Here is a 21696-nt window from a genome sequence, read left to right on the forward strand (position 1 = left end):
GCTCGCCCGCTGAGACGGATCTGCTAACTGCTAGCGTAACAGACGCCCCGGCCAAAAGACCACAATTTCCAAGTCCCCCGCCTTGGAAATTTAGCAGTTATAAGCCCGTACCGTCACACCCGCAGGACTACAGTGACTGATGGCTTCTAACAAGTTATTCCTAGTAGTAAATGAGTTTGATCCCGTCAAATACATGCTTCATTCTTCAATCCTTATTACAGCTCGAGGTAATAAAGAAACTTGAAGAATATGATATCCCACACCTAAAAGATTAAAACAACATTATGTAAGCTATTGAAACTCATTCTTAAATCTTTTAAGCACTCATACGTGCGATCACCTGTAAAAGACATACAACATGAGAAAGGTAGTACTCTCGGGTGCAATGTTCCCCGGTGCAGGATCGTCCAATTGACGATTAAAGGACAGTCCAGCCCTGACTGTTGACCTCGGGAGCTAGTGCCCGACTGCAGGGTTGCGGGGAGCCCGAGCCACTGACAGGTCATTGCCGTGGCAGAACATGGGATGATACGGAGTGTTTATTTTTAGTGCGAACCTGACAGGCCCAAGTTTTCGAACGATGCCACGCAACAAAATCAGTGGCTTGCCTTAGTCGTCACTAGAGCTGCCTTGACACACGTAGCTTCAACCACGGCTCTCCATAGCTGCCCAAGCTGCCCTGGGGTAAGCCACATTTGTTCTCATTTTACTTTGAAAAGCCACTCGGCGATAGCAACCTGCTCACGCCCGCGGGCATCATATCAAACGGCCGGATTCAGCCCCGTAGAAACTTCGGCGATGAACGGGCCAGACGTTGGCAATGAAAGGTTCTTGGTGGAGGTAAAGTATGGAATTAGGGCTTGGCGTCGACTTGATCGCCGCCGCGTAATGTCCCTATCGAGATCGTCACCGACTCGAAGTCTGAAAAGTGGAGTCCAGTCCTCGGGGACCAATGCCAGTTCCCACTTCATCTGACTCGAACACAGCTCGTATGCTTGATGCAACTGAAAGGGATAAGGACAAACCGTCTCGGCAGTCAGTAGTTCGGACCCCAGGCCCACCTGGGCCGTCCTCCATACCTAGGTACCCATACACAGCGCCCTGACTACCCCATCTTTGTCACTTTCTTTCCGGCGCCCCAGAATGAGCTGAGAACTCCGGAACTCTGAAAATCGCAATGGTCACGGTGGAGAACCTTAAAGGGCGCTGGCTCACGGGAACGACACATCGCTGCCAGAATGAGGTCGCAGTCACACAAAACTATGGTTCAGCGCTGAAAGCATTTTCGCATAGAGATGGGGGGCATAGAGTCGTTGACGGTCCCTAGCAACATACATGACTGAAACTACGGGTAATTTCACCGCGTACCGGCATTATCGCACTAGGACCCAGAAATGAGGCTCCACCTTCATGACAGCCCCAGGACCCAGGTCTCGATGCTGCTGGGGCCTGAGACACCCTTTTCTTTCCCGTTGGGTGACGCCAAAACGCTTAACCGCTTGATATACCCCGTTTCCTCTGATGGCAGAAATCCAGGCCAGATGTTGTACCGACAACCAACACAAAACTTTTGTGCTCTCGGTCTGTGACCAGGTACTGACTCATCTGACTTGCTCTATCTTTCACAGTTTCTTATTCCCTGGTTCTTTGAAAGACTAAATTGTTGCATTTCGACATTCTATCGGCGCCCAAAGCAAGTCTTCGCCGCCGACAGTCCGATATGCCTCTAGGCGGGAAGGGTCCGGCGGTGCTCGCGTGTATATGGACCGAGGCAGCGATAACGCTGACCTTCATCGTTTTGAGATGGTATACAAGACACTTCATCAAGGGCAAGATTGGGTCTGATGACTATCTGCTTTGGATAACCTGGGTAAGCATCTTTCACGACTTCGCACGGGACTCAGAGGAATGGCTGCCCCGCAGACAAACCTCTCTCCTGGGGTCTTTGGGATCTATCAAGGCTGATCAGACATACAGATATTGCAACTTGTATTTGCCGTCACGTTCTCAGTGTCTTGTGCTTATGGGTTCGGCCAGCACAATGCCGACCTAGCGATCTCTGACAGAGCCGGGGCGACATTCTGGGAGCTTATCGGGCAGTCGGCCGTAGCCCTGACCATGGGCACAAGCAAAGCAGCTGGAGCCTTGTTCTTGTTGAGGATTCTTACTACTTCTTGGTCAGTATCATAGACTTTTGGACCACTATTGCGTTTCCTCCTATCGATGAGCTGAATTGCTGACTCTGACGTTCTTTGACAGGCACAAAATGCTACTCTGGGCGTGGATGCTAAGCAACGGCTTTGTTGCCGTCATGCTGGCTATTTGCGTCTGGGCGCAGTGTACGCCAACGCACGCATTATGGGACCAGAAGACTCCGATAGAGGCATGCCCCATCAGCCTCACCAATTTGGCCTACGTCACCTGCAGCTGGAGCGCTGCCATGGACTTCTTTCTGGCCATCTTCCCGTGGTTTGTGTTGTGGGAACTCAACATGAAGAAGAAGGAGAAGATCACCGTCTGTGTGTCGCTTAGCCTGGGTATCTTTGCCGGCGTCTGCGGCGTCATCAGGACTACCGGCCTAGGAGTGCTGGGCAACTCTGCCGACTACTTGTGTAAGATTCCGAAAAGTCGACTCTCCTCCCCAATTTCGGGGACAATCATTGCTATCGAACAGAGTGGCTGACATTTGACTCCCGTGATCTAGTCGCCACGGCCGACTCGGTGATGTTCACCTCCAGCGAGCTCATGGTCACCGTCGTCTGCATCTCCGTCCCAACGCTCCGGCCTATGTGGCAAAAGGTGTTGCATATGCAATCATCGGCCTACCAGTACGGCACAGGAGACAACTTTGACGGCAGCCGCTACGGCAGGGGAACCTCCAAGAAGCAGACGCTGGCATCGGTGGATGGCGGGCCCGACGCGGAGAGCTTCGGCATGGCGAATTTCGGGCCGTCCAACGGGGCCAAGAGCAAGGGGATGATGGTTACCACGAATGTGACCGCCTTCTCGTCTGCCCCGATGGGCGCCAAGAACACAGACCACATCTCTGATAACGACAGTGACAAGGAGATTCTAGGAGATGACCAGCAACACCAAGGTTACGGAGATGGAATTCGCAGGACGCGTCAAGTCACCGTTACGTACGGATCAGCCGTCTAGGGGCGGCTCTGGAGACAGATGAAAGATACCTACTTTGTACACATAGTTCTACTTAATAAGCAATAATAATGACACCGATGAGACCGTTCTGGCCCCATAGCCTGCGAGAAATTAAAATTCGTGGATATCACTCACCAAAATACAGCTGGCTGATAGTTAGCAAAAGAGAGCATCGGTACCGTGTTTTTGTACGAACAGATGTCAATAGACAGTTGGCGCGAATATCATGATCCCAAGGTGAGACTGGCCCACCGAATTCCACAGAATTATTGATCTCTGGCTGGACGGATGGACCTTAGCATCGCCGAGAATGTTCGTGATCAGCCCTGCCGAGGTGCATCCATGCATTGCTGAAGGTCGGTGTAACGCTCACTCGGCCGGCCGAAATGATGCATGGGGCCACACCCAGGATATTCCATGATGTTCAATCAAGCTCAGACGTGTCTGGTGCACTGATCAGGTCTCGTTGGATACCATGACTCCTGTTACCTGCAGCCAACGGCTTGTCGAACTCCATATGGACCGTCCCGGAGCCTTACCCACACGTGGGTCTCTTGGGTCCCTGCATGCTCAGGGGTCAGTCAGGAGTACGTCGATCATTGTCGGTACTTGCACGGGTCAGTGTTCGCTTGATGCGTGCACAACTTTGCATAACGTAAAGATAATCGTTGTTCTGGTCGTATCGGACCGTGAATCTGGTAGAAATTAAAGCTTCCCCATCGCGACCCTGATCCGTCATGTCTGAGTACTTAAGTACTTAAGTATATATTCCGGAAGGTTCCGCCAACGGCTGGACTTGCCCTTGAAAACGTTAAATTTTAGCTGCATACTTTCACTTACAAGACCGTCGCAAGACTCGGCTATCCCCGTTCTGACATCTGGATTCACTTTGCAACATGGCGGCTGCTGGACAAGAGATCCGCGTGCGTCGCGCCGACTGGCGCCACGTGCCACGAGAGGAGAAGTTTGAGCTGTCCGACATGGACCACACCATGCCAAAGATATTCGTCCCAATAGTCGAAGTTTTTGAGCTCCCGGACGGAGCAGACAAGGACGAAATCGTCACGACCTTCCGAAAAGGCCTCGAGTATGCCCTGACGCAGTACCCGGTCGTCAACGGCTCTCTTCACATGGACGAGGACAATGGCCGCCTGTGTATGTTCCATGAGACTGGGCAATTCCAAGACGTACGATGAACTAACAGCGAATACAACAGGGGTTGTCGCAAAGCGTACTGATGCCGTGAGCCTTTTTGTAGAGCACCTCGACGGGGATGACGAGGAGGCGCAGCATCCATCTTTCCAAGAGCTCGCAGCACGGCACTTCCCGGCATCTGAGCTGCTCCCAGACAAGCTCCTGCCGAAGGTGGTCACGGAAAAGATGATCTTCTCTCCAGTGGGACAGGACGCTAAGGACGGGTTGATGGTCGCCACTTTCCAGATCACGTTCATCAAGGGGGGCTTCATCCTCGGCCTGGCCATGCACCACAGCCTTACCGATGCCCCCGGCGCTGATGGGTTCCTCACCACGTGGGCGGAGAACTCCATGGCTGCCAAGCACGGCACTGCCTTCAAGCCAATCGACGATGCCAACCGCGACCGCTCGCGCCTCAGCGCGCCCAAGGCACCCAGCGCCGAGCGGTGGAAGCAGCTGGACGGCAAGTTCACGACGCTCAAGGACGTGGGCGGTCCGACCCCCCCGCCACCCGCGGACTTTGTAGTCCCACCAATCGTCAGCCGCATCTGGCACCTGACCCGGGCAAGCCTCGAGCAGCTCAAGGCAGACGCCTCGCCGGCCCAGGCAGGGGACGGACTCGGAGGGTGGATCTCGACCTACGACGCCGTGATGGCGCTCTTCTGGAAGACCATGACGCGCGCCAAGATCCCCCTGCTCAGGCCGTCCATGGACGACAGGAGCAGCATCATCCACCCCGCCAACGCCCGCTCCAGGCTCGACCCGCCGCTGCCGCCGCGGTACCTGGGCAACGGGTGCGCCCTGCCCCGCGCCGGGCCCCTGGCCGTGGGCGAGCTCGTCGGGGCCGACCTGCGCCGCCTGGCCCCTCTTGTGCGCCAGGGCATCAGGGAGATCACGCCGCAGTACACGGCCGAGATGCCCGAGTGGGTGGCGGGCCTGCGCGACAGGCGCTGGATCACCGTCAACATGAACAACTTCCTGGGCATCGACCTGGCCGGGACCAGCTGGCAGGGCATGGAGGCGTACCGGAAGCATGACTTTGGATTCGGCCTGCCGGTGGCGCTGAGGTGGCCGAACCCCCAGTTTGAGGGCTACGTGTTCATATTTCCCCAGAGGACTGGCGTCAGAGGCGCCGCGCCGGATGAGGGTCTGGAGGTCTGCGTGTGTCTGGAGGAGGGGTGTGCGGACCGGTTATTGGAGGATGAAGAATTGTTGAAGTATGCTCATGTAAGGCTGTAAAGAGTCTAAGCATCCTTAACTCTTGGCACTTCTTCTTCCACCAGGCGAAGGGAACACTTTTTATGCGATAAGGCTAACAAATAATATATTGAATACTGATTCATCGTTAAATACCCCTTGAATATCTACATATCAATGTCACAAAGCAAAGTGTGGCCGAATGTCTGACCGCAAAGCATGACGTCGAGATCCTATGTGTGTTTCCCCGTTCACCCCCTACTATCCAGAAACCAGAGCACCGCCACACCTTCGAAAACGACGCATCAATGGATCATAAGAACGCTGCTGTAGCTTAACTAGCTGCTAGATACTTAGGTATCTATGTGATCACCTCCAATAGGAGGTTCCGCTGTGGTAAGTATTCCATACAGGGAAGTCCCATGCGAGGGTCACAATAGCAGAGAGCCATCCAGGAGGTTGCCCTATGGTGTGGGTGGGTAGGGGGACACCGTTGCCCATGCTGCGAAACGGACACCCAAGCGACGGTGCGTCACCAGAAACCCGGAGATGGGCGATGTTTGCAGCTTTCTACACCAAGTAGAAAGAGTAATATTAGCGACATGGCGCACGCAAATGATGCGCCCAATCTCTGAGCGAAGCGATCATGACTCGCAAGATGCGGTCGTGGAGGACCTCACGGTATGTTCCGACCAAAGAAAGTTCTAGCCAAAACTAGACCAAGCAAATCTCAGTGGCAGCTAACAGGATCAGATCAACCTGCGCAGGCGAGAAAGCTCCTACTCAAGGGTGCCTTTGATGGCGGCGATGAGTGGATCAACCACAACGCGGTCAACCCGCACACGGAGCTTACCTAGGTATCTGAAAAAGGAACAACAACAAGGGATATCTGGACTCCAGTAGTCAACGACACAAGGACAGAAAATAAAGCAGAGGTTGGGCTCCTTGGTGAAGAAACAAAATCCGAATCTCAACTCGTAGGGCCTGGCCAAGGTCATGACGGCAGCAAGGCCTTCTAACCTCTTGCTTGGCTACTCCCAGCCCTACAACCCAAGTGCAGTCTGGCCAGTCGTCCAAGCAACCTTGGAAGGCTTTTACACCTTGTCTCGTGGTGGCCAGAGGCGATCAGCCACCAGCCCAGTCGAGCGGCCGTCCGTGTGTGTCAATGCCTCCGATGACTGGGTAGGTCAAGCTGCAAATCGCCCGATCCCATAACGAACTCTTTGCTGTGGTGTGTCCCATGATAGGGCCAAGGGCAAGTAACATCAAATTTCATGGCTGTGCTGAAGGACTCGTCTTCTTGAAACTGGGCTCCTTTTGAAAACCACCCATCCTACACTTGTTGCTGTCTACCTAGGTGCTGTGAGCTGAGTCCACAACCCTAGAGTCTTGTCTGGCTTATGATATGCCATCTGAGTGAATTTATGCCCCAGCTCAAACCTGAGCAAACAGTAGCATGAGGGCGTTGCAATTGATTCAACTACCACAATCAAAACTTTAGGCTTGGGGGTGGTGAATGGCGCCCTCCACTCGAATTCACGTGATATCAAGGTTCTTTATACCAGTCTTGTGATCTTCCAAGGTAGGACTTGCTGCCCAGGTACCTAGGTACTTGAGCAGTTATGGCCCTGTCCCTATTGTACCTTTGGTTGCTAGGGTCAACTGGTCAACTGGTTGTCCAATTGCTGCCCCGTCCCTTTTGACAAACGCAAGTCAACAACGCTAAGCGCGTCCGAATTGCAAGCTGCTTTGAAAAACTCTGCAATCTTTTGTTTGGTTGCAGGCAGCTTCCTCCATCCTTGATTCATAATCCTCCATCTCCAGTTCCCCCGAGCTGACTTCCATCTCGGAGAGCCTTTGTCAACATCGGGACATCGTCTTCCCAGAGCAACAGCATCTCCTCACTTGTACAGACAGACACCCGATTCGCCCTCAAGATGGACCCGACCGTGGAACTCACCCTTGAGCGACGCCAGTGCCAGGTCTGCCACGAACGCGTCGCGCTCAAGCCCTGTGATGTGTGCAAGCTTGTCTACTACTGCTGTCGCGCACATCAACACCGAGACCGAGCCGCCCATGAGCACCCGTGCAGTGTCATCAAGAAGGCCCTCGAGGATCTTTCCCGCCAGGATCAAGACCGCACCAAGATGGCGCTGAAGCACCGCAAGGTCGCCACAGACACCCTGAATCATTTCGACAACATTGTGGCCGTGGAATTCGCACTTGGCCACCTGAACGAGGTGCTCCGCCTCTGTCCCTCCGATCCCGATGAGCTGCGCGCGCGCGACATCATCCCCACCTTGTTCCTACGCCTTGGCCGCGACCAGGAGTGCTACGACTTCATCAAGTGGTGGGCACTCACAGCCCCCAGCTATGACTGGGCCCATCCGACTCGGAGTCTGCCCTATCTCGACATGAGGGGCGAGGACCCCGTTGAGTGCCCCATCACGGCCCTCCGCGTCGATGGCCCCATGAACATGAACCACATCATGGCCGCGATGCTCATCAAGGTGCGAATCCTTCTCGACCTGCAGAACATGCAGAACGCCACCCGCGCCTTCCAGGGAGTGCTCCGTCAAGACTTCATCCATATGATCCGAGCTCAGATGCCGCTGGTCAGCAACGTGGTGGCCGCGTGGAAGGATATCGCTGAGGCTTCCGTGGATAAGACGGCTTTCTTCGTGAAGCTGCTCAAAGTGGAGGTCAAGGTCATTTTTTACAGAGTCCAGCGTACCGATCCGATGTTCTGGCCAACTTTCCTTGTACACGAGCAACTCAGACAGGAAAGGGTCATCCGGGGACCTGTGGCGACCGACGCGAGTCTTCAAAGGTCGATCAGGTATCACTACGAGCCACTCAGACAGGAAAGGGTCATCCAGGGACCTGTGGCGACCGACGCGATTCTTCAACAGTTGGTCGTGTGTGACTACCACGCACTTGCATGGCGAGAGACACCGGGCGCCATTGGGATGCTCGAGGACCTGGTCAGGGCAGCAACAGCAAAGGCAGCAGCAGCAAAGGCAGCAGCAGCAAGAGAGTGATGGGATTTCCAGAGGAGGAGTCTGGCGCGAGCCCACCTGGACATGTGCACATTCAGTTGGGCTGGGGGAGAAAACGAGAGAAGAGACAGTGGCCTGGCGCCCTCATCGGCCGTCATTGGGTCTGAACTCGGCAGTTTACCGATTTCTAATGGCCTGGGCAGACATTACAATACATGTTGAATTCTGGTAGCATTGAAACCTTGGAATGCATCACTGGCACGCGTGACAAGAAGAATCTGACTGAATTACCGTAGGGTAGGCATCAACCAACCATCATAACCTCGAAAGGCAGAACATCTTTCTGCGCAAGACTTCCCAGGCGAACAAGTAAAAGGACAGTCCACATCCGGTCACTGCCAGCCAGCACTGCAACGCAGTTTTGCAAACTGTTACACACCCTGCCCTGCACTGGCAGTACCAGTATACCGCGGTACATCAGGCCGCAAAGAATCAGCGCTGATCTCCGTCGCCGGCTCCAAACCTCCGTCCTCGCCCTGGTCCAACATGGCGACCTCGACCGCCGGCGTGGCGGCGGCATCGACCCTCGTGGGCCGGGACGGGGACAGCTCGTCCCGCCGCTGCTGGGCAACAGCGCGGAGTGCGCGCAGCTCCCGGGCGCACTTCTCGTCCGCGCAGTCGTCGAAGCCGAACTCGTCCTGGATCTCGCCCTTGGAGGCCACATGGCTCGAGTTGCCGGCGACCACGACCAGGCCGACGTCGTCCACCCACTCGCGCCTCGCCCGCGCGGCGGGCGCATACGCGGCGGTCAGCTGTGCCTCGGTGGGGTGGTTGTCGAACCAGGGGTCGCGGTTCAGCACGGCGTAGCCCGGGTGCGTGACGGGCCCGTTGTTGAAGATGGCGCAGGCGTTGTCGCTCATGCCGTCGTCGGCCCAGTTGGGCATGTTCTGGGTGGCGATGGTGAAGCGCTCGCGGTCGAAGACGGCCCTGAAGTATGTGTACGTGACGACGCCGGCCCTGCCGCCCCTCCCGGCGGGGACCTCCCTGTGGGGGTTGTCCAGACTGTACGGCGCGTAGGGGTTGCACTGGTCGAAGAGCCGGCCTGCGAGGTAGTTGTCGCGGCTCGCGATGAGCCGCACCATCTGACCGCGGTCTACATACCCCACTGGGCGGCGCACGCCCTGAGTTGAGGTCAGGTCGTTGAAGCCATCGTTGATATCTGCCATCGCCGCTGGTGGATACTCGTCGGGAGAACAGCCACCAAGAGGCAAGTTTGCTAGTTGGGCATCAAAGCGTGCCCGGTCGCGTTGGCCGTTGAACTCCGCCGTGACAGGTCGCAGCGTTCTCGCTGTCGGTTTGCGATATGGACATGTAATGGTCGCATACTGTGGGTTGACCCGAGAGATGGACGCATAGTTGAAACAAGCCTGTGGGTGGTCGTTGATTCCGGGGTTGGCACCGCCGCCGTCGCACATGATCTGTCTGACAGGGCTTCGAAATTGGTCAACCACTGCTGTCGTAATTGTCTTGTGGTATTGCGGGTCGTTGTTCTCGCAGTCGGCCCTTTTGCTCTTGGGGCAGGCTGAACGTGTGGGGGCTGAGGTCTATCCGAAGATCAGTACTGAGTCAGGTCGTCAACATAACGATCAGATCGTGAATGTGCACTTACATGGCTTGACTCTGGTGGCCGGGAGACTTTGGTTGTCTTTGGCTTGTCCATAGAAAGGCTATGCTCTTTTCCAAAGACCTTGAAGACTGCCTTCCCTTCCTTTTCCACCCCCTTGATGCAGAGCTGAACCAGTGCCGGCGTGGCAGCAACTTCGGCAATATCCAAGATCTCTCCTGTGGTAACATTTCAGTCAAGTTCCTCATCTCTGCTGGGGAGGCGTTAGGGGAGGGAGAGTTTTCCATACCTATGATCGGGATGGCCGCTTCGATGAGCTCTAAAGGTGCCAGCAGAGCCGGCACGGCAATGCGACAGAAAGCCTTCGCTGCAATATCCAGGGCAGCCTGCTCCGCAGCCTGTTCAGCCAGGTCCTTCGCAGTATCTTCGGCCTCTTGTTTGATGTCGTCCGCAGATGGTGCTGGCTTGAAGTCCTTGCAGCAGTAGCTCTGGATGCCGCCAGTGCAGGTGCGGTCACCATTCTTGTCATGGCTGTTCGTGTCCTGCACTATCTCCGTCTCTCCGTCGGCACAGCCGCCCATACATGACAGGCCAACGCCTCGGTAGCCTCGCCACGTACACGTGCCCATGCGCGTGCCGTCATCGCAGCAGAGTGACCGGTACTCACCTTTCCCACACCGGCCATTGGTTGACAATTTTCCTGGCTGGCCGTTCATCTCAGACACTTTGTTCGTGCCCGATTTGCACTTCTGGCCACAGTCGGTGGTGTAGCAGGTCACTCCTGCGGCAAGGTCATCGCTCATTTGCTTGGCGTCCTGCTGGTCCTGTGTCGAGACGCCCGGGGCTGGAGCAAGGTGGTTGTCGTCCTCTTGATTCACCTGGTCGATAGCCCAGACCTTAAACAAGGAAGGGGAAATTGATCAGCCAAAAGACAAGATTAGGTGATGTGACACATGTGGTGCACAAATGTACGTGGAGTAGAAGGATGGCTCACCATGGTACCACCGAGACATCTGGAATTAGCAAACTTGCGCTTCTGGTCAAAAGTATCGTCGTCATCGTAGGATATCCACTGGTTAGAGTCCCAGGTTATCCACTTCACCATCGCATCCTTGTCCCAGACAGGCTTGACGTTCTTGTCAGCGATGACATCCTTGATCTCCTGCAGGTCAAGGATGCCACTCGCACCGGAACAGGGACCTTCTTTTGCGCCACCTGAGAACTGGCAGACACCATTGGGTGTATTGCATGATGGGTCTGTCAATGTGAACGACCGCCCGTACTGTTGGGACACGCAAGATATCATCAGCCACACGACTTTCAGGGGAGGCTGTCGGCTCTGTCAGTAGACTTTGAGAAATAACGTACCCAGCCGAATCCCATTATGACCTTTTCTGGTTTGACTCCTGCCCGCCAGAGCAAGTCGAGGCCCAAGTCTATCTCGGTCACGTTGGTGTGGGGAGCGATGTAAGGACCGAGGAATTTGGATTGGGCATCCCACGTGCCGTGGACTTATTGCTGTCAGTATGTGATAAAGTTGGTCATTGTTTGAAAATACTTACGATCGTAGGACATGAAGTTGAACCAGTCTACATTGGGCTGGATGGCCTTGAGATCAAAGTGCTGAAGATACCAGAACGATGTTGGCAAAGTCATTGAGATGCCATATCTGTCGCCTATACCGAGAATCTGTCAGCATGTGTGAAAAGCGCAACAAGTTCCAAGATTATGGAAATTTCTTACCAAAGGCTGCGCGCAGATCCTTGACCAAAGCGGAGTAATTGTCCTTGTCTGCCGTGATACCACCACGGTCATCGGCCTGAGGGTATTCCCAGTCGAGGTCCACCCCGTCGAAGCCATACTGCTCCATAAAGCTGATGAGCCCCGAGATGAACTTTTGCCGGTTCCCAGCAGAGCTTGTCATGTCACTGAAGGCATTCCGGGTAGGGCCCGGGTCCGTGAAAGACCAACCGCCCACAGAGATCCACGTCTCGAGGCCAGGATGGGTGTCTTTCAGCGCGGTGAAACGTCCGAATAGCTCACCGCTCTTGGAGTCCATGGGCGCAATGGCGAAGCTCGAAGGGTCGAAGGAGGCAAAGGCAAAGTTCAAGTGTGTGAAACCGTTGAGGTTCAGATCCTCTGGCGACACGGGTTGACATTTTCTCGTGTTGGCCCAGGATTCGTAATAGCCGATTGTGCGCTTCGCAATCGAGTTCCCATTGCAGGATGGTCGTTTGACATCGCCACAACCGCCAAAGTCCTTTTGACATCCTGCATCGCAGAAGTCGCTGGTCGAACCGCAGAACCTTGAGATTATATGTGTATTAGACTCAAGACCAAGCTATGAAAAGCTCCAGAGAGGGGTTGGGGACAGCTTAAACCTACCCAAACTTTGAGCAACACACGTCCAGCGGGCAGTTCTGCTGCCCAGGCTTTCCATATTGCCCACATGAGGCCTTAGCATCGCAATTCGAAGTACAGTTCCCTGTAAATGAGTCAGTCTTGGAGGGACATTCATACAGGCTGTGGCATCAAAACCCCACCTGCTCCGCATTCAGTTGGCGAGTAGCCACATAGGCCGTTGGTACCGCAGCAGGCCGCGTTCTCGCAAGGTGTATTTGCGTCGCATGTTCCCGTGGGTAGCCGCCTCTCTAGACTGTGCCTGTTCAGAGATGGGTGTTCGAAGAAGGAATTGTGTTGTCTATGGTCAATGCTATTGAAGGGAACTGCAATGGTCAGGTCAAAGTAAAGAATGTGCAGAAGCAGGATAGGAACTGCCAAAGGAATGTAGGATCGAAGCATTGCAGTGAAGCTCGTCTAGAGTAGACGACACTGTCACGATATCATAGGACTATGGTGATGGCCACAGGGAAATCAAAGAAAAGGTTTTGCGGTCATGACACCAATTTGTGTCCTTCCGTATCCCACATTCTTGACCTCGGTAAAACCGTGGTTTCTAAAACCTCTGCTGATAATCCCAGCGAGCCCAAGCGATCCCAGTCGCCTGAATTTGCTCTGTCGTTGCATAGGAAAGATGATCCTGGTGATTAAAATCACTACACCCTCCTTCCCAGATGAAAGTTGGTCAAATGATCACTTGTGATGATCCTTCCCGAGGTCTTTCCGGGCCTGGAATGCTGTGTTGCCCCTGATTTGATCCATTATTCTTTAGGCAGACACGTTTCCGTGGTTATTGTTCTTACTCAGCTTACACCAGCTTCGCATCAAGATTGAAAATCATTCCCGGTGATATCAATCTGCTGGATAAAGGGGCCCGATGGGGCTGGCCCTGAGAGACCCTACTGTCCGCGCGGACAACGTTGGCCAATCATCGTCCGCTGTTCGACACTATCAAACCTAGATTTGGTACAATGGTCAGGGCTTTTAAAGGTTAGTCCGGCGCTAAAGACGGGAAGAATTCTCTAGTGGGAGTGGTAGAGAATTTCAGTGATGCTCACCAAAGATTCTGTTAGCCGATCCTACCTTGCTATCGATATTACATCAAGATTAAGGGTCTAAAGGATTATACGGAGTGCGGTTCACTGTCTGCCTGCTGCCTGTTCGTGCGAATTCGGTAACACGCCCGGCGCATGCTAAGCTTTTTGGGTCTAAAGTCAAGCTTTCTGGGCGGAGGAATAAGCATTGTCGGCCGAGACAAGCTTCTTCAATATTGTCAGCTGGCAAATTGCGATCTGACTTGGGGTCTTGGCAAGCCACACGAAGGAAGAAGGATCCGACTCCCGGAATGCTCTACTACCTAGGTACCCTGCTCAAATGTCAGAAACTTCAGGGTCTAGACTACCCATCTGGCGTGTTAGTAGTACCTGATACGCTGACGCGCTCATTGATTATGGTGGGCCTCAACCACACGCACGAGGCCCTCAGGAACAGGCTTAGCGTGTCAAATCCAATGCTATGTTTGTACAGGGTCTACTCATTCTCTGATATACAATCAGAAGAAGGAATCTCGAATTCTTCGCATGACACTGCGGTCAGGAGCACAGCAAGTCGCCTTTGTCTACCTCCAGCGACATACCTTCGACGGGCTCTTGTCTCCCCCATTCTAGGGACTTCGCGCCCTCTTTGAGGAACCTGTCTGTTGCTTCCCAAGATACTCAAGCATCCAAGCATCATGTTCTCCCTAGAATTCATGTTCCCCTGCGTGGGGATTCTCATGATGGCTCGTCCCACAGTCGCACAGTTCAATCTGTATCCGCCAGTGGACCCAGGAAAATTGAGCAAGGCTTTGAACATATCTACAGACTGCATCGAATCACTGTACGGTAACTCATTCGGCTTCTCTGAGATTGAAAGTGGAAGACCATGCGAGACTGACATACAAATTTTCAAAGAAACCAGACCATTCCCAGCTGTGATCAAACATTGTTTCAAATGGTTGGCGAATTTGATAATTACTGGTGGGAGGACGACAACGTTACAACACTCTGTGGCGGGACTTGTCAACAGGACGCGTCCACCTGGATTGACAGCATCACCAATGACTGCTACGATCAGTATCTTACTGCGTACGGCAAACTCGTTCCTGCGTACTCCATAGCTGATCGCTTCATTGATGGACTCAACGTTGCATGCCTTGCTTCTGAGTAAGTCACCCTTGCGAAAAGCCTGTTGAAGCTTACTTGGGAATTGGTTGTCTGACCTATATGCGCCTGCATAGTTCGGACACCCATCAGTGGTGTCTAACAGAGTCACAAGAATGGGTCGGATCCGACATCGTGAGGGCCGACTGTGCTGTAAATCCGACAGATCCCACTTGCAGCGGGAACTCGTCGTCGATCCCAACTGAAAACGTCCGTATGGCAAACTTATACGATGACGACACAGTAAGCAACCGATTCCGCCTGAACTGACAGAATTCGAATGTTGGATATGAAGAAGCTGACAGTGCACACATGAAGTTGTGCAATCCTTGCTTTATCTGGATGCTCTACAACCGCGTCACTTCGAGCTTCTTGACCGAGGCGGACTACTCAGACTACCTCGTCGATCAGCTCCAGGATATCGAGGATATATGTACCACCAAGCTTCCGGAATTCACGATCCGTGCCGTGCCCGAATACGATGCAGCACCCCCCCTGACCTCGGCCAACGTGGGCGACTCGAGCACTGCCACGACCACAACCTCCCCTGCAGCCACCACCTGTCCCGGACAGACGGTTTCAAGCGGCTCTGGCTGCGACTCCCTCTCAAACCAGTACGGTGTGACCACTGGGGAACTGAAGGCCAAGACAGGCAGCGATACTTGCGTTGTGGGTGCCAGTACATGCCTGCGCGCTGCTTGCAAATTGCAGCAGGTCGCGAGTGGTCAAACCTGGTACGTTTATGTGTTTGGCCTGTAACCGCTGCTGTATTCTTTCTAACGAACGTTCGTCTGCAGTGACACGCTTGCAGCCTCACTGAAGGTAACAACCGTTCAGTTCCTCAGCTGGAACAAGAATATCATGGGCCTCTGTGATGATCTCACAGCAGGACAGTATATATGCATCACGTATGTCAAGGTGTCGTGTCCGTGGGGAACACCAGAAAGAGTCAACAACTAATCATTTCGGTAAATAAAATAGTGCCCCAGGAACCACAGGATCGTTCGTGCTACCTCCCCCGCCACTGTAAGTATCGAATGTCCCCATGAGTTAGGCTTGATGCATCAGCGAAATCCTCGATGGATACTTGTTGGGTTGTTTCAGCCGTTTTGGAAATCTCTTAGCTGACATTCTGCAGGGGCACAGATGCAGACGCCGGCAACCAGCAACGAGGGGGCCAAGGGGGAATCGTCACCCCGACATCAACGGCAACGACAACAGGCAACTCAGCCTCGGAAGGAGCCGGCGCCCCATCTCCCACGCAAGACGGCCTGGTGAGCGGGTGCAACAACTTCGCGATGGCCAAGGCCGGTGACACCTGCTTCGACTTCGCCGGCGCGCACGGCATAAGCACCGGGCAGTTCTACGCGTGGAACCCCGTGCTCGGCCTCAACGGTGCCAACTGCACCACCAACTTCTGGGCCAGCGAGTACTACTGCATCGGGGTCAAGGCCGCCCCGACGAGCACGGCGCCGGCCACGGCGCCCGGGCCGACGCAGTCTGGCATCGTCAGCAACTGTAACAAGTTTGCGCAGGCGGTGTCCGAGGATACGTGCGATGTCTTCGCGTCGCGCAACAAGATCACCGATGCGCAGCTGTACGCCTGGAATGCGGTGCTGGGCACCTCTGGGCAGAACTGCCAGACTTCGCTCTGGGCCCAGGAGTGGTACTGCGTTGGCATCGCCCCGCCCCCTGCTCCTACGACGCCCGTGCCGGCTCCTGGTCCGACGCAGACTGGCATCACAGCCAGTTGCAACAAGTACGCTATGGCAGTGGATGGGGATAGCTGCGATGTGTTTGCGTCTCTGAATGCCATTTCGAACGCCAATCTGTATGCGTGGAACACTGTCTTGGGGGCCAACGGGGCAAATTGTGCGACGAGTCTCTGGGCCCAGGAGTACTACTGCGTAGGCATCGTATCGAGCTAGATTTAGAATATGCGTGCTATTTTAGGGATTCTTGAAGAATTAATTGCTTTTAATTTTCAAATCATCTCCCTACCAACATAGAAAGGCTTGATCTGGAACCTCTGCGCCTGTGATCAAAACTGTTGATCTCAGGACCCCTTGACTTTGTATTTCGTGCTCAAGATACTTGTACACATCGTATCCCAGAAGAAGACTGCTCAAGCTACCGAGCCGCACTCCCTTCTGGCTTCATTAAATCATAGTGTATGAACTTAGTGCCTAGTTGTGTTTTCTGCCTCGAGTCCACCACTGCTCAATGGCTGTGATACACTCATCTTTGCGGTAATCATTTGGCCACCCATGCTCTGTATAAATTTTCCTCAGGCCCTAACTTGGATTAGTAACTTGATTGGCACCTAGGCAGTGAAAACGATTGATAGGCCCATGAGTGTGCCATTACTCACCTCGATCTCATTCCAGTCCACGGACCCAGGACCGTCCTTGTCACTCCACACGTAGACCCCGGGACAGGCGTAATCGGAGATGGTGGGCGGCACAGCCAGGTATATCAGATCCCGATATCCAGCCGCCCAGGTCTGCAGCTGCGCCTGGAGCGGCAGCGTAACATCATCGCACAGCCTGTCGCGCCAGGCGCGCGGGTCGTCCTCCCCGTAAGACGGCGGGAACCGGAACCCGACCGACCTGCCCCGCGTCACCGTGCCGTCCGTCGTGTCCAGCATGTAGCACGCGCCCTCCCTGTCCACGCCGGCCGTCAGCTGCACGACCCAGCCCGGCCAGAAGGCGTCGTCGAACTTGAGGCCCCACAGCCAGCCGGGTGCGGTCTTTTCGTCGGCCGACCCGAGGACCCGGTAGTCGCACGCGAAGGCGGCGGGGGCGACGAAGGCGTGCTCGAGCCCGGTGAGGTAGGGCAGGTGGCGCAGGAGCTCGATGGCCTCGTCCGTCTTGTGGATCCCCCAGGCCTCGAGGCTGGATTTGGAGATGCTTGGCCAGCCGCCTTCCGGGGCGTGATGGATCATTGACGAGGAGACGTGTGGAAGCGACTCGTAAAACGAAGACAGCAGAGACACTACATCGTCTCGGTTGTAGGCGCTGGGTGAAGCGAGTCTTGGATCCGGACCTGGGGACCCCGTGGGTGGGCGTCGAGGTTCAGTCATATTGGGGGTGCGGGAAGTGTGGTGAGAAGGGAGATTCGGAATGTGGGATCTCATCCTGTTGTATTAGCTTGGGGGTTAGGACTAGGCAGCAAGCGATGCTACACGGGATGAGCCAATGGTATTGAAGTTTCTGAGCGTCACCAAATAATTGCTATAATTAGATATTCTTTCATATAATTCACTGTACTTCTCACCCACCAAACAAATAATACAAGCAATCTCACTCGATGAGAAGTCAAGTTCCGAAATAATTGTGATGCGGCTCTATGAACCCTAAAGCCAGAGACAGAGACGAGCTTGCATAGCTCCAGCAATTCATTCTTAGATTTTCAACTCCAATTTAAGCAGCTACTTGAGTAGGTAGGCAGGTTACTGCGTTTGGTGGGTGGCAGTTCAGTATTTGATTCTACATCTTGCGAGTGAAATTTCGCCTTAGTTCCTGGGCACGGGGTAAATTTCAGAATCCGGCCAGGCGGGAGCCCAGGTGAGGCAGTGACGGACCGGAATTGGGAATAGGCCCACTTTGGCAAGAAAGTAGCCGGGGGTCGATCTGGAAATAATATGCTTCTCTACGATCTATAAAATCAGCGATCAGACATATGTATTGGTTCAAGACCAAGATACAACCCACTTTCAATTAAGTACAAGAACTATAGAACAAGCAATGCAAGCTTTTTAACTCGGTCCTTTACATGGCCATGCCACTGAAATTGGTGGTCTGAAAGATGTTGCCCTGGAGATCCAGTGACTGTATTTTGACCTGCAGCCTCATGTATTCCTACCATGGGGGCTCCAAGCTGCCCAGGTGGTCGATTGCCTGGGTAATCTTATGTCTGGGGTTACAAGTAAATCATGTGCCACCGGACTCGACAACGCTCTGTGGGCCGCCAAAGAAGGTAGTTAATGGCTGCTTTATAAGACAAGTAGTAGGGCGATTCAGTTAGGGCGATATAGAGGCTTGCACGGCTAAAAAAGCTTCTGGAATATCCTTCCATTGACATCGTAGCTCGCTGCAAAACCCCAGTCGAGTTTCGTCAGGCAAAATGTCAAGGCAAGTCACCTGAACAGCATCCGTGGAGTAACATTTGAAGGAGACCAGGACTAGTGGATACACGATCATCGGTACGAAGACAGGGAGGCAGCACACAAACCTAGCAGAAGGGGGGAGGGTTCTGATTCGGTCATACAATACAATTAATTTAATAATAACGCTGATATCTATTTGGAATTATGAATCTATAGCGAAATGCTCGTAAAATGGTGGGTAACGCTTGACATAAGAAAGTATATGTACGCCCCTGCGCCCATCACGATGACTTGACCTTGCCGGCATCCCCCTGCTCCTTGATCCTCTGCTCAACCAAATCCAACCCCGTCATCTTCCTCATGATGCTGTCCATGAATCCAACAGGCAGCAGGTTCGCAATCCTCAGGATAGTAGTGTGCGAGCCCCGCCACACCCAGTACGTTGGCCTGTTCTTGTTGAGGTCCCTGACGACCTGCGCCGCCCACACGTTTTGGTCGGCCCCATTCTCGTCCATGACCGCGCCGGCCATCTTCTGCTCGATGATATCCTTGGCGGGGGCGTAAATCGAGGTGGGCGGTAGCCTGGCAGGGGGCGCGTTGTCGAAGAATGTCGACTTGACGCTGCCCGTTATGATGTTGATGACCCTGATGCCAAAGGGGCTGAGCTCTAGGCGGAGGGTCTCTGTGACGCTGGTGGCGGCGGCCTTGGACGCGTTGTAGGCGCCCTGCCACGGCATCGAGCCGGCAACCGTGGACGCCCCCGACGTGTTGTTGATGACCCGGCCGCCGGCCCTTGATTGCATCAGGAGTGGGACGAATGCGCGCGTCACCCTGAGCATCGACCACACATTCAGGTCGAACAGCCCCTTGGCCTTGTCAATGTCGATGTCCAGGAGTGGCAGGCTGTACGCGGCGCCGGCATTGTTGAGGAGTGCGTCCAGCGGGCCGCCGGTGAGCTCTTGGACCGCGGCAACGCAGGCCGCGATAGACTCCTCTGAGGTGATGTCAAGCTTCAGTGTCTCGATGCCGGCTTCCTCCGCCAGCTTGAGCTTTGACAAGTTCCGGGCTGATGCGAAGACTCGCCAGCCGGCCTTGTGGAAAGCGAGGGCCAGGGCTGAGCCCAGACTATGGTCTGAGCAGCCGGTGATGAGAATCGTTTGTTTTGTTGTCATGGTAAAATGTGAAGTCATTGCTGCCACACTAAGCAGGCGTGCTGGAGCTGATTAGATGTGTACTGAGGAAGATTATCCAAGGCTTGAGCTGCACGAGATCGGCGGCAAGTTTCCAAGGCTCTTCACAATGACAGAGGGCTCTAATATGAGACACTACTACCGGAGATTCCGTTCAAGATTGTAAAAGTACCTATGCAATATATATGGCAACTTACCTTGCTACTTAAATGGGCATGTATACACAGTTCTTGGGCCCAGATTTGTTGGTAATCTGACGCCCAGGCCGCTCCAGTGCAGCTTTCAGCCACAGATCCTCAAAGCAGAATGACTTCCGGCTGGGCCCTGTGGGCTCCAAACGTTTGACATCCGGCGTGAGCTTTCTGCATGCCTTTCAGACTACATGCTCGCACGGGCAAGGCGAGAAGGAACCTCGAATTGATTACAAAAACTCAGGGATCGGGAGGACAATCACTCCGGCACGGGCAGACAGCGGAGACTTACCTCGTCTATAAAGTCCGTTCCCCCTAAAAGTCCGTTCGCCTTGGCGAGTGGGGCGATGGCTACCGGTAATACTTCAATTGTAGCTAGGCATGTAAGAGGGATAGTGTAGCTAAGACCAGCAGTAAGCTGACCAAGTTCTCCAAACAAATGAAACACGACATGCTGGTGCCATGTGGGCTCGCAGAGTGATATGCCCAATGTAGTGCTCACGCTTTTCAAGACTACCTAATCTTGAAAAGTGTAAGCATCGATATTAGACGATATCGTTCGGCCTGCAGAGCAAGAGATACACGCATCAAAAAACTCGGAGCGTTGATCATACCTTCAGATGTCGAAGTGGATAGTCAAATCCTTGAAATTATTTACGGCACCTCTCTTTATGCCCCCATCATGTCGTGAGAACTAGAAAGCACGGCTTCTTTCGAGTGTAGTACTGTATTCTTTTCCCACTGTTATTGGCACTGTATTTTCTAAACGCTGGGTGTTGAGTGCTTACCACTGCATGAAGGCGCGACATACATTTTATCTGTATGTGGATTCAAGACGAAACCACACTTTCGAGGGTACAGCCCTGGGCTTCTCGGCCCGGCAGTTCACGAGACCCAAGCTCTTGCCGGGCAAGAATGGATTCACAGACCAGGTGGCCATTGTCATGGGAAGCAATGTAGGACTGGGACTAGCTGGGTGCCGACAGCTACTGTCTCTTGGGATTGCCCACCTAGTGATGGCCGTGCGCTCGCAGGCCAAGGGCGGTGCGGCGGCCGCAGACCTTCGGAAGGTATTCCCAGAGAGGACTATCTCCGACTCGGATCCCGGACATTGAGGATTGCAACTCTGTTACCAAGTTCTCAGAGTGTTGTGCAACTCTCCTACGTATTCACATTGTAATACTCAACGCCGCCCCGATGAGTACGATCTATACAACGGTCCCCAATACCGGATAGGAAACTACTGTCCAGGTCAACTACCTGTCAACGGCCTCCTTGTGATCTTGCTGTTATCCATACTCAAAGCACATAAGCCGTAGAATGATGCATCCCAGCCAACCAGGCCACCCGTGCTCAGTTTTTTTTTATTTCCGACATATAGTAGTCTCGCCGTATAACGGCTTTGCCGGCTTTCTAGTTAGCGGCGCCGTCCG

At 53.9% G+C, this 21696-nt stretch overlaps 7 protein-coding genes across 7 annotated transcripts; 4 read left to right on the top strand and 3 right to left on the bottom strand.

Moving 5' to 3' along the window:
• Positions 1-650: 650 nt before the first annotated feature.
• On the top strand, positions 651-3242 carry KVR01_000684 (uncharacterized protein). The gene is made up of 4 exons (XM_044783022.1): positions 651-1870; positions 1978-2177; positions 2260-2612; positions 2705-3242. The coding sequence occupies exons 1-4, from the start codon at positions 1721-1723 to the stop codon at positions 3157-3159; spliced, it is 1158 nt and encodes a 385-aa protein (XP_044650633.1). The 5' UTR covers positions 651-1720; the 3' UTR covers positions 3160-3242.
• Positions 3243-4031: 789 nt separating this feature from the next.
• On the top strand, positions 4032-5592 carry KVR01_000442 (uncharacterized protein; the record flags this gene model as incomplete). Its single annotated transcript, XM_044785614.1, has 2 exons — positions 4032-4314; positions 4376-5592. Exons 1-2 carry the CDS (start codon positions 4056-4058, stop codon positions 5590-5592), a joined length of 1476 nt encoding a protein of 491 aa, XP_044650391.1. The 5' UTR covers positions 4032-4055.
• A 1895-nt stretch (positions 5593-7487) lies between these two features.
• On the top strand, positions 7488-8591 carry KVR01_000639 (uncharacterized protein; the record flags this gene model as incomplete). The annotated part of the gene is made up of 2 exons (XM_044783067.1): positions 7488-7900; positions 7922-8591. The coding sequence occupies 2 exons, from the start codon at positions 7488-7490 to the stop codon at positions 8589-8591; spliced, it is 1083 nt and encodes a 360-aa protein (XP_044650588.1).
• Positions 8592-8763: 172 nt separating this feature from the next.
• Positions 8764-13154, bottom strand: KVR01_001023 (uncharacterized protein). The gene is made up of 9 exons (XM_044794159.1): positions 12717-13154; positions 12559-12658; positions 11917-12479; positions 11736-11849; positions 11542-11684; positions 11168-11455; positions 10463-11069; positions 10219-10391; positions 8764-10153 (listed from the first exon to the last, which is right to left on the bottom strand). Exons 1-9 carry the CDS (start codon positions 12973-12975, stop codon positions 8981-8983), a joined length of 3420 nt encoding a protein of 1139 aa, XP_044650972.1. The 5' UTR covers positions 12976-13154; the 3' UTR covers positions 8764-8980.
• Positions 13155-14565: 1411 nt separating this feature from the next.
• On the top strand, positions 14566-16702 carry KVR01_000861 (uncharacterized protein; the record flags this gene model as incomplete). The annotated part of the gene is made up of 6 exons (XM_044789731.1): positions 14566-14777; positions 14852-15017; positions 15093-15508; positions 15572-15682; positions 15756-15800; positions 15913-16702. The coding sequence occupies 6 exons, from the start codon at positions 14566-14568 to the stop codon at positions 16700-16702; spliced, it is 1740 nt and encodes a 579-aa protein (XP_044650810.1).
• A 395-nt stretch (positions 16703-17097) lies between these two features.
• KVR01_000866 (uncharacterized protein) lies at positions 17098-18159 on the bottom strand (the record flags this gene model as incomplete). The annotated part of the gene is made up of 2 exons (XM_044794479.1): positions 17098-17819; positions 18150-18159. The coding sequence occupies 2 exons, from the start codon at positions 18157-18159 to the stop codon at positions 17098-17100; spliced, it is 732 nt and encodes a 243-aa protein (XP_044650815.1).
• A 1004-nt stretch (positions 18160-19163) lies between these two features.
• KVR01_000897 (uncharacterized protein) lies at positions 19164-20054 on the bottom strand (the record flags this gene model as incomplete). The annotated part of the gene is made up of 1 exon (XM_044787554.1): positions 19164-20054. One exon carries the CDS (start codon positions 20052-20054, stop codon positions 19164-19166), a length of 891 nt encoding a protein of 296 aa, XP_044650846.1.
• Positions 20055-21696: the final 1642 nt, after the last annotated feature.

The sequence above is a fragment of the Diaporthe batatas genome, assembly GCF_019321695.1.
Source record: "Diaporthe batatas strain CRI 302-4 chromosome Unknown Contig00001, whole genome shotgun sequence".
Lineage (NCBI taxonomy): Eukaryota > Fungi > Ascomycota > Sordariomycetes > Diaporthales > Diaporthaceae > Diaporthe > Diaporthe batatas.

Excerpts from the sequence above, each read along its gene's own strand:
- KVR01_001023 (XM_044794159.1), bottom strand. The coding sequence starts at position 12,975 with ATGCTTCGATCCTACATTCCTTTGGCAGTTCCTATCCTGCTTCTGCAC. Across the intron at positions 11,456-11,541 it reads TCATAATGGGATTCGGCTGG|TACGGGCGGTCGTTCACATT; the intron begins GTACGTTATTTC and ends GTGTCCCAACAG. Across the intron at positions 10,154-10,218 it reads GGCCACCAGAGTCAAGCCAT|ACCTCAGCCCCCACACGTTC; the intron begins GTAAGTGCACAT and ends ATCTTCGGATAG.
- KVR01_000684 (XM_044783022.1), top strand. The coding sequence starts at position 1,721 with ATGCCTCTAGGCGGGAAGGGTCCGGCGGTGCTCGCGTGTATATGGACC. Across the intron at positions 1,871-1,977 it reads ATCTGCTTTGGATAACCTGG|ATATTGCAACTTGTATTTGC; the intron begins GTAAGCATCTTT and ends TCAGACATACAG. Across the intron at positions 2,178-2,259 it reads AGGATTCTTACTACTTCTTG|GCACAAAATGCTACTCTGGG; the intron begins GTCAGTATCATA and ends GTTCTTTGACAG.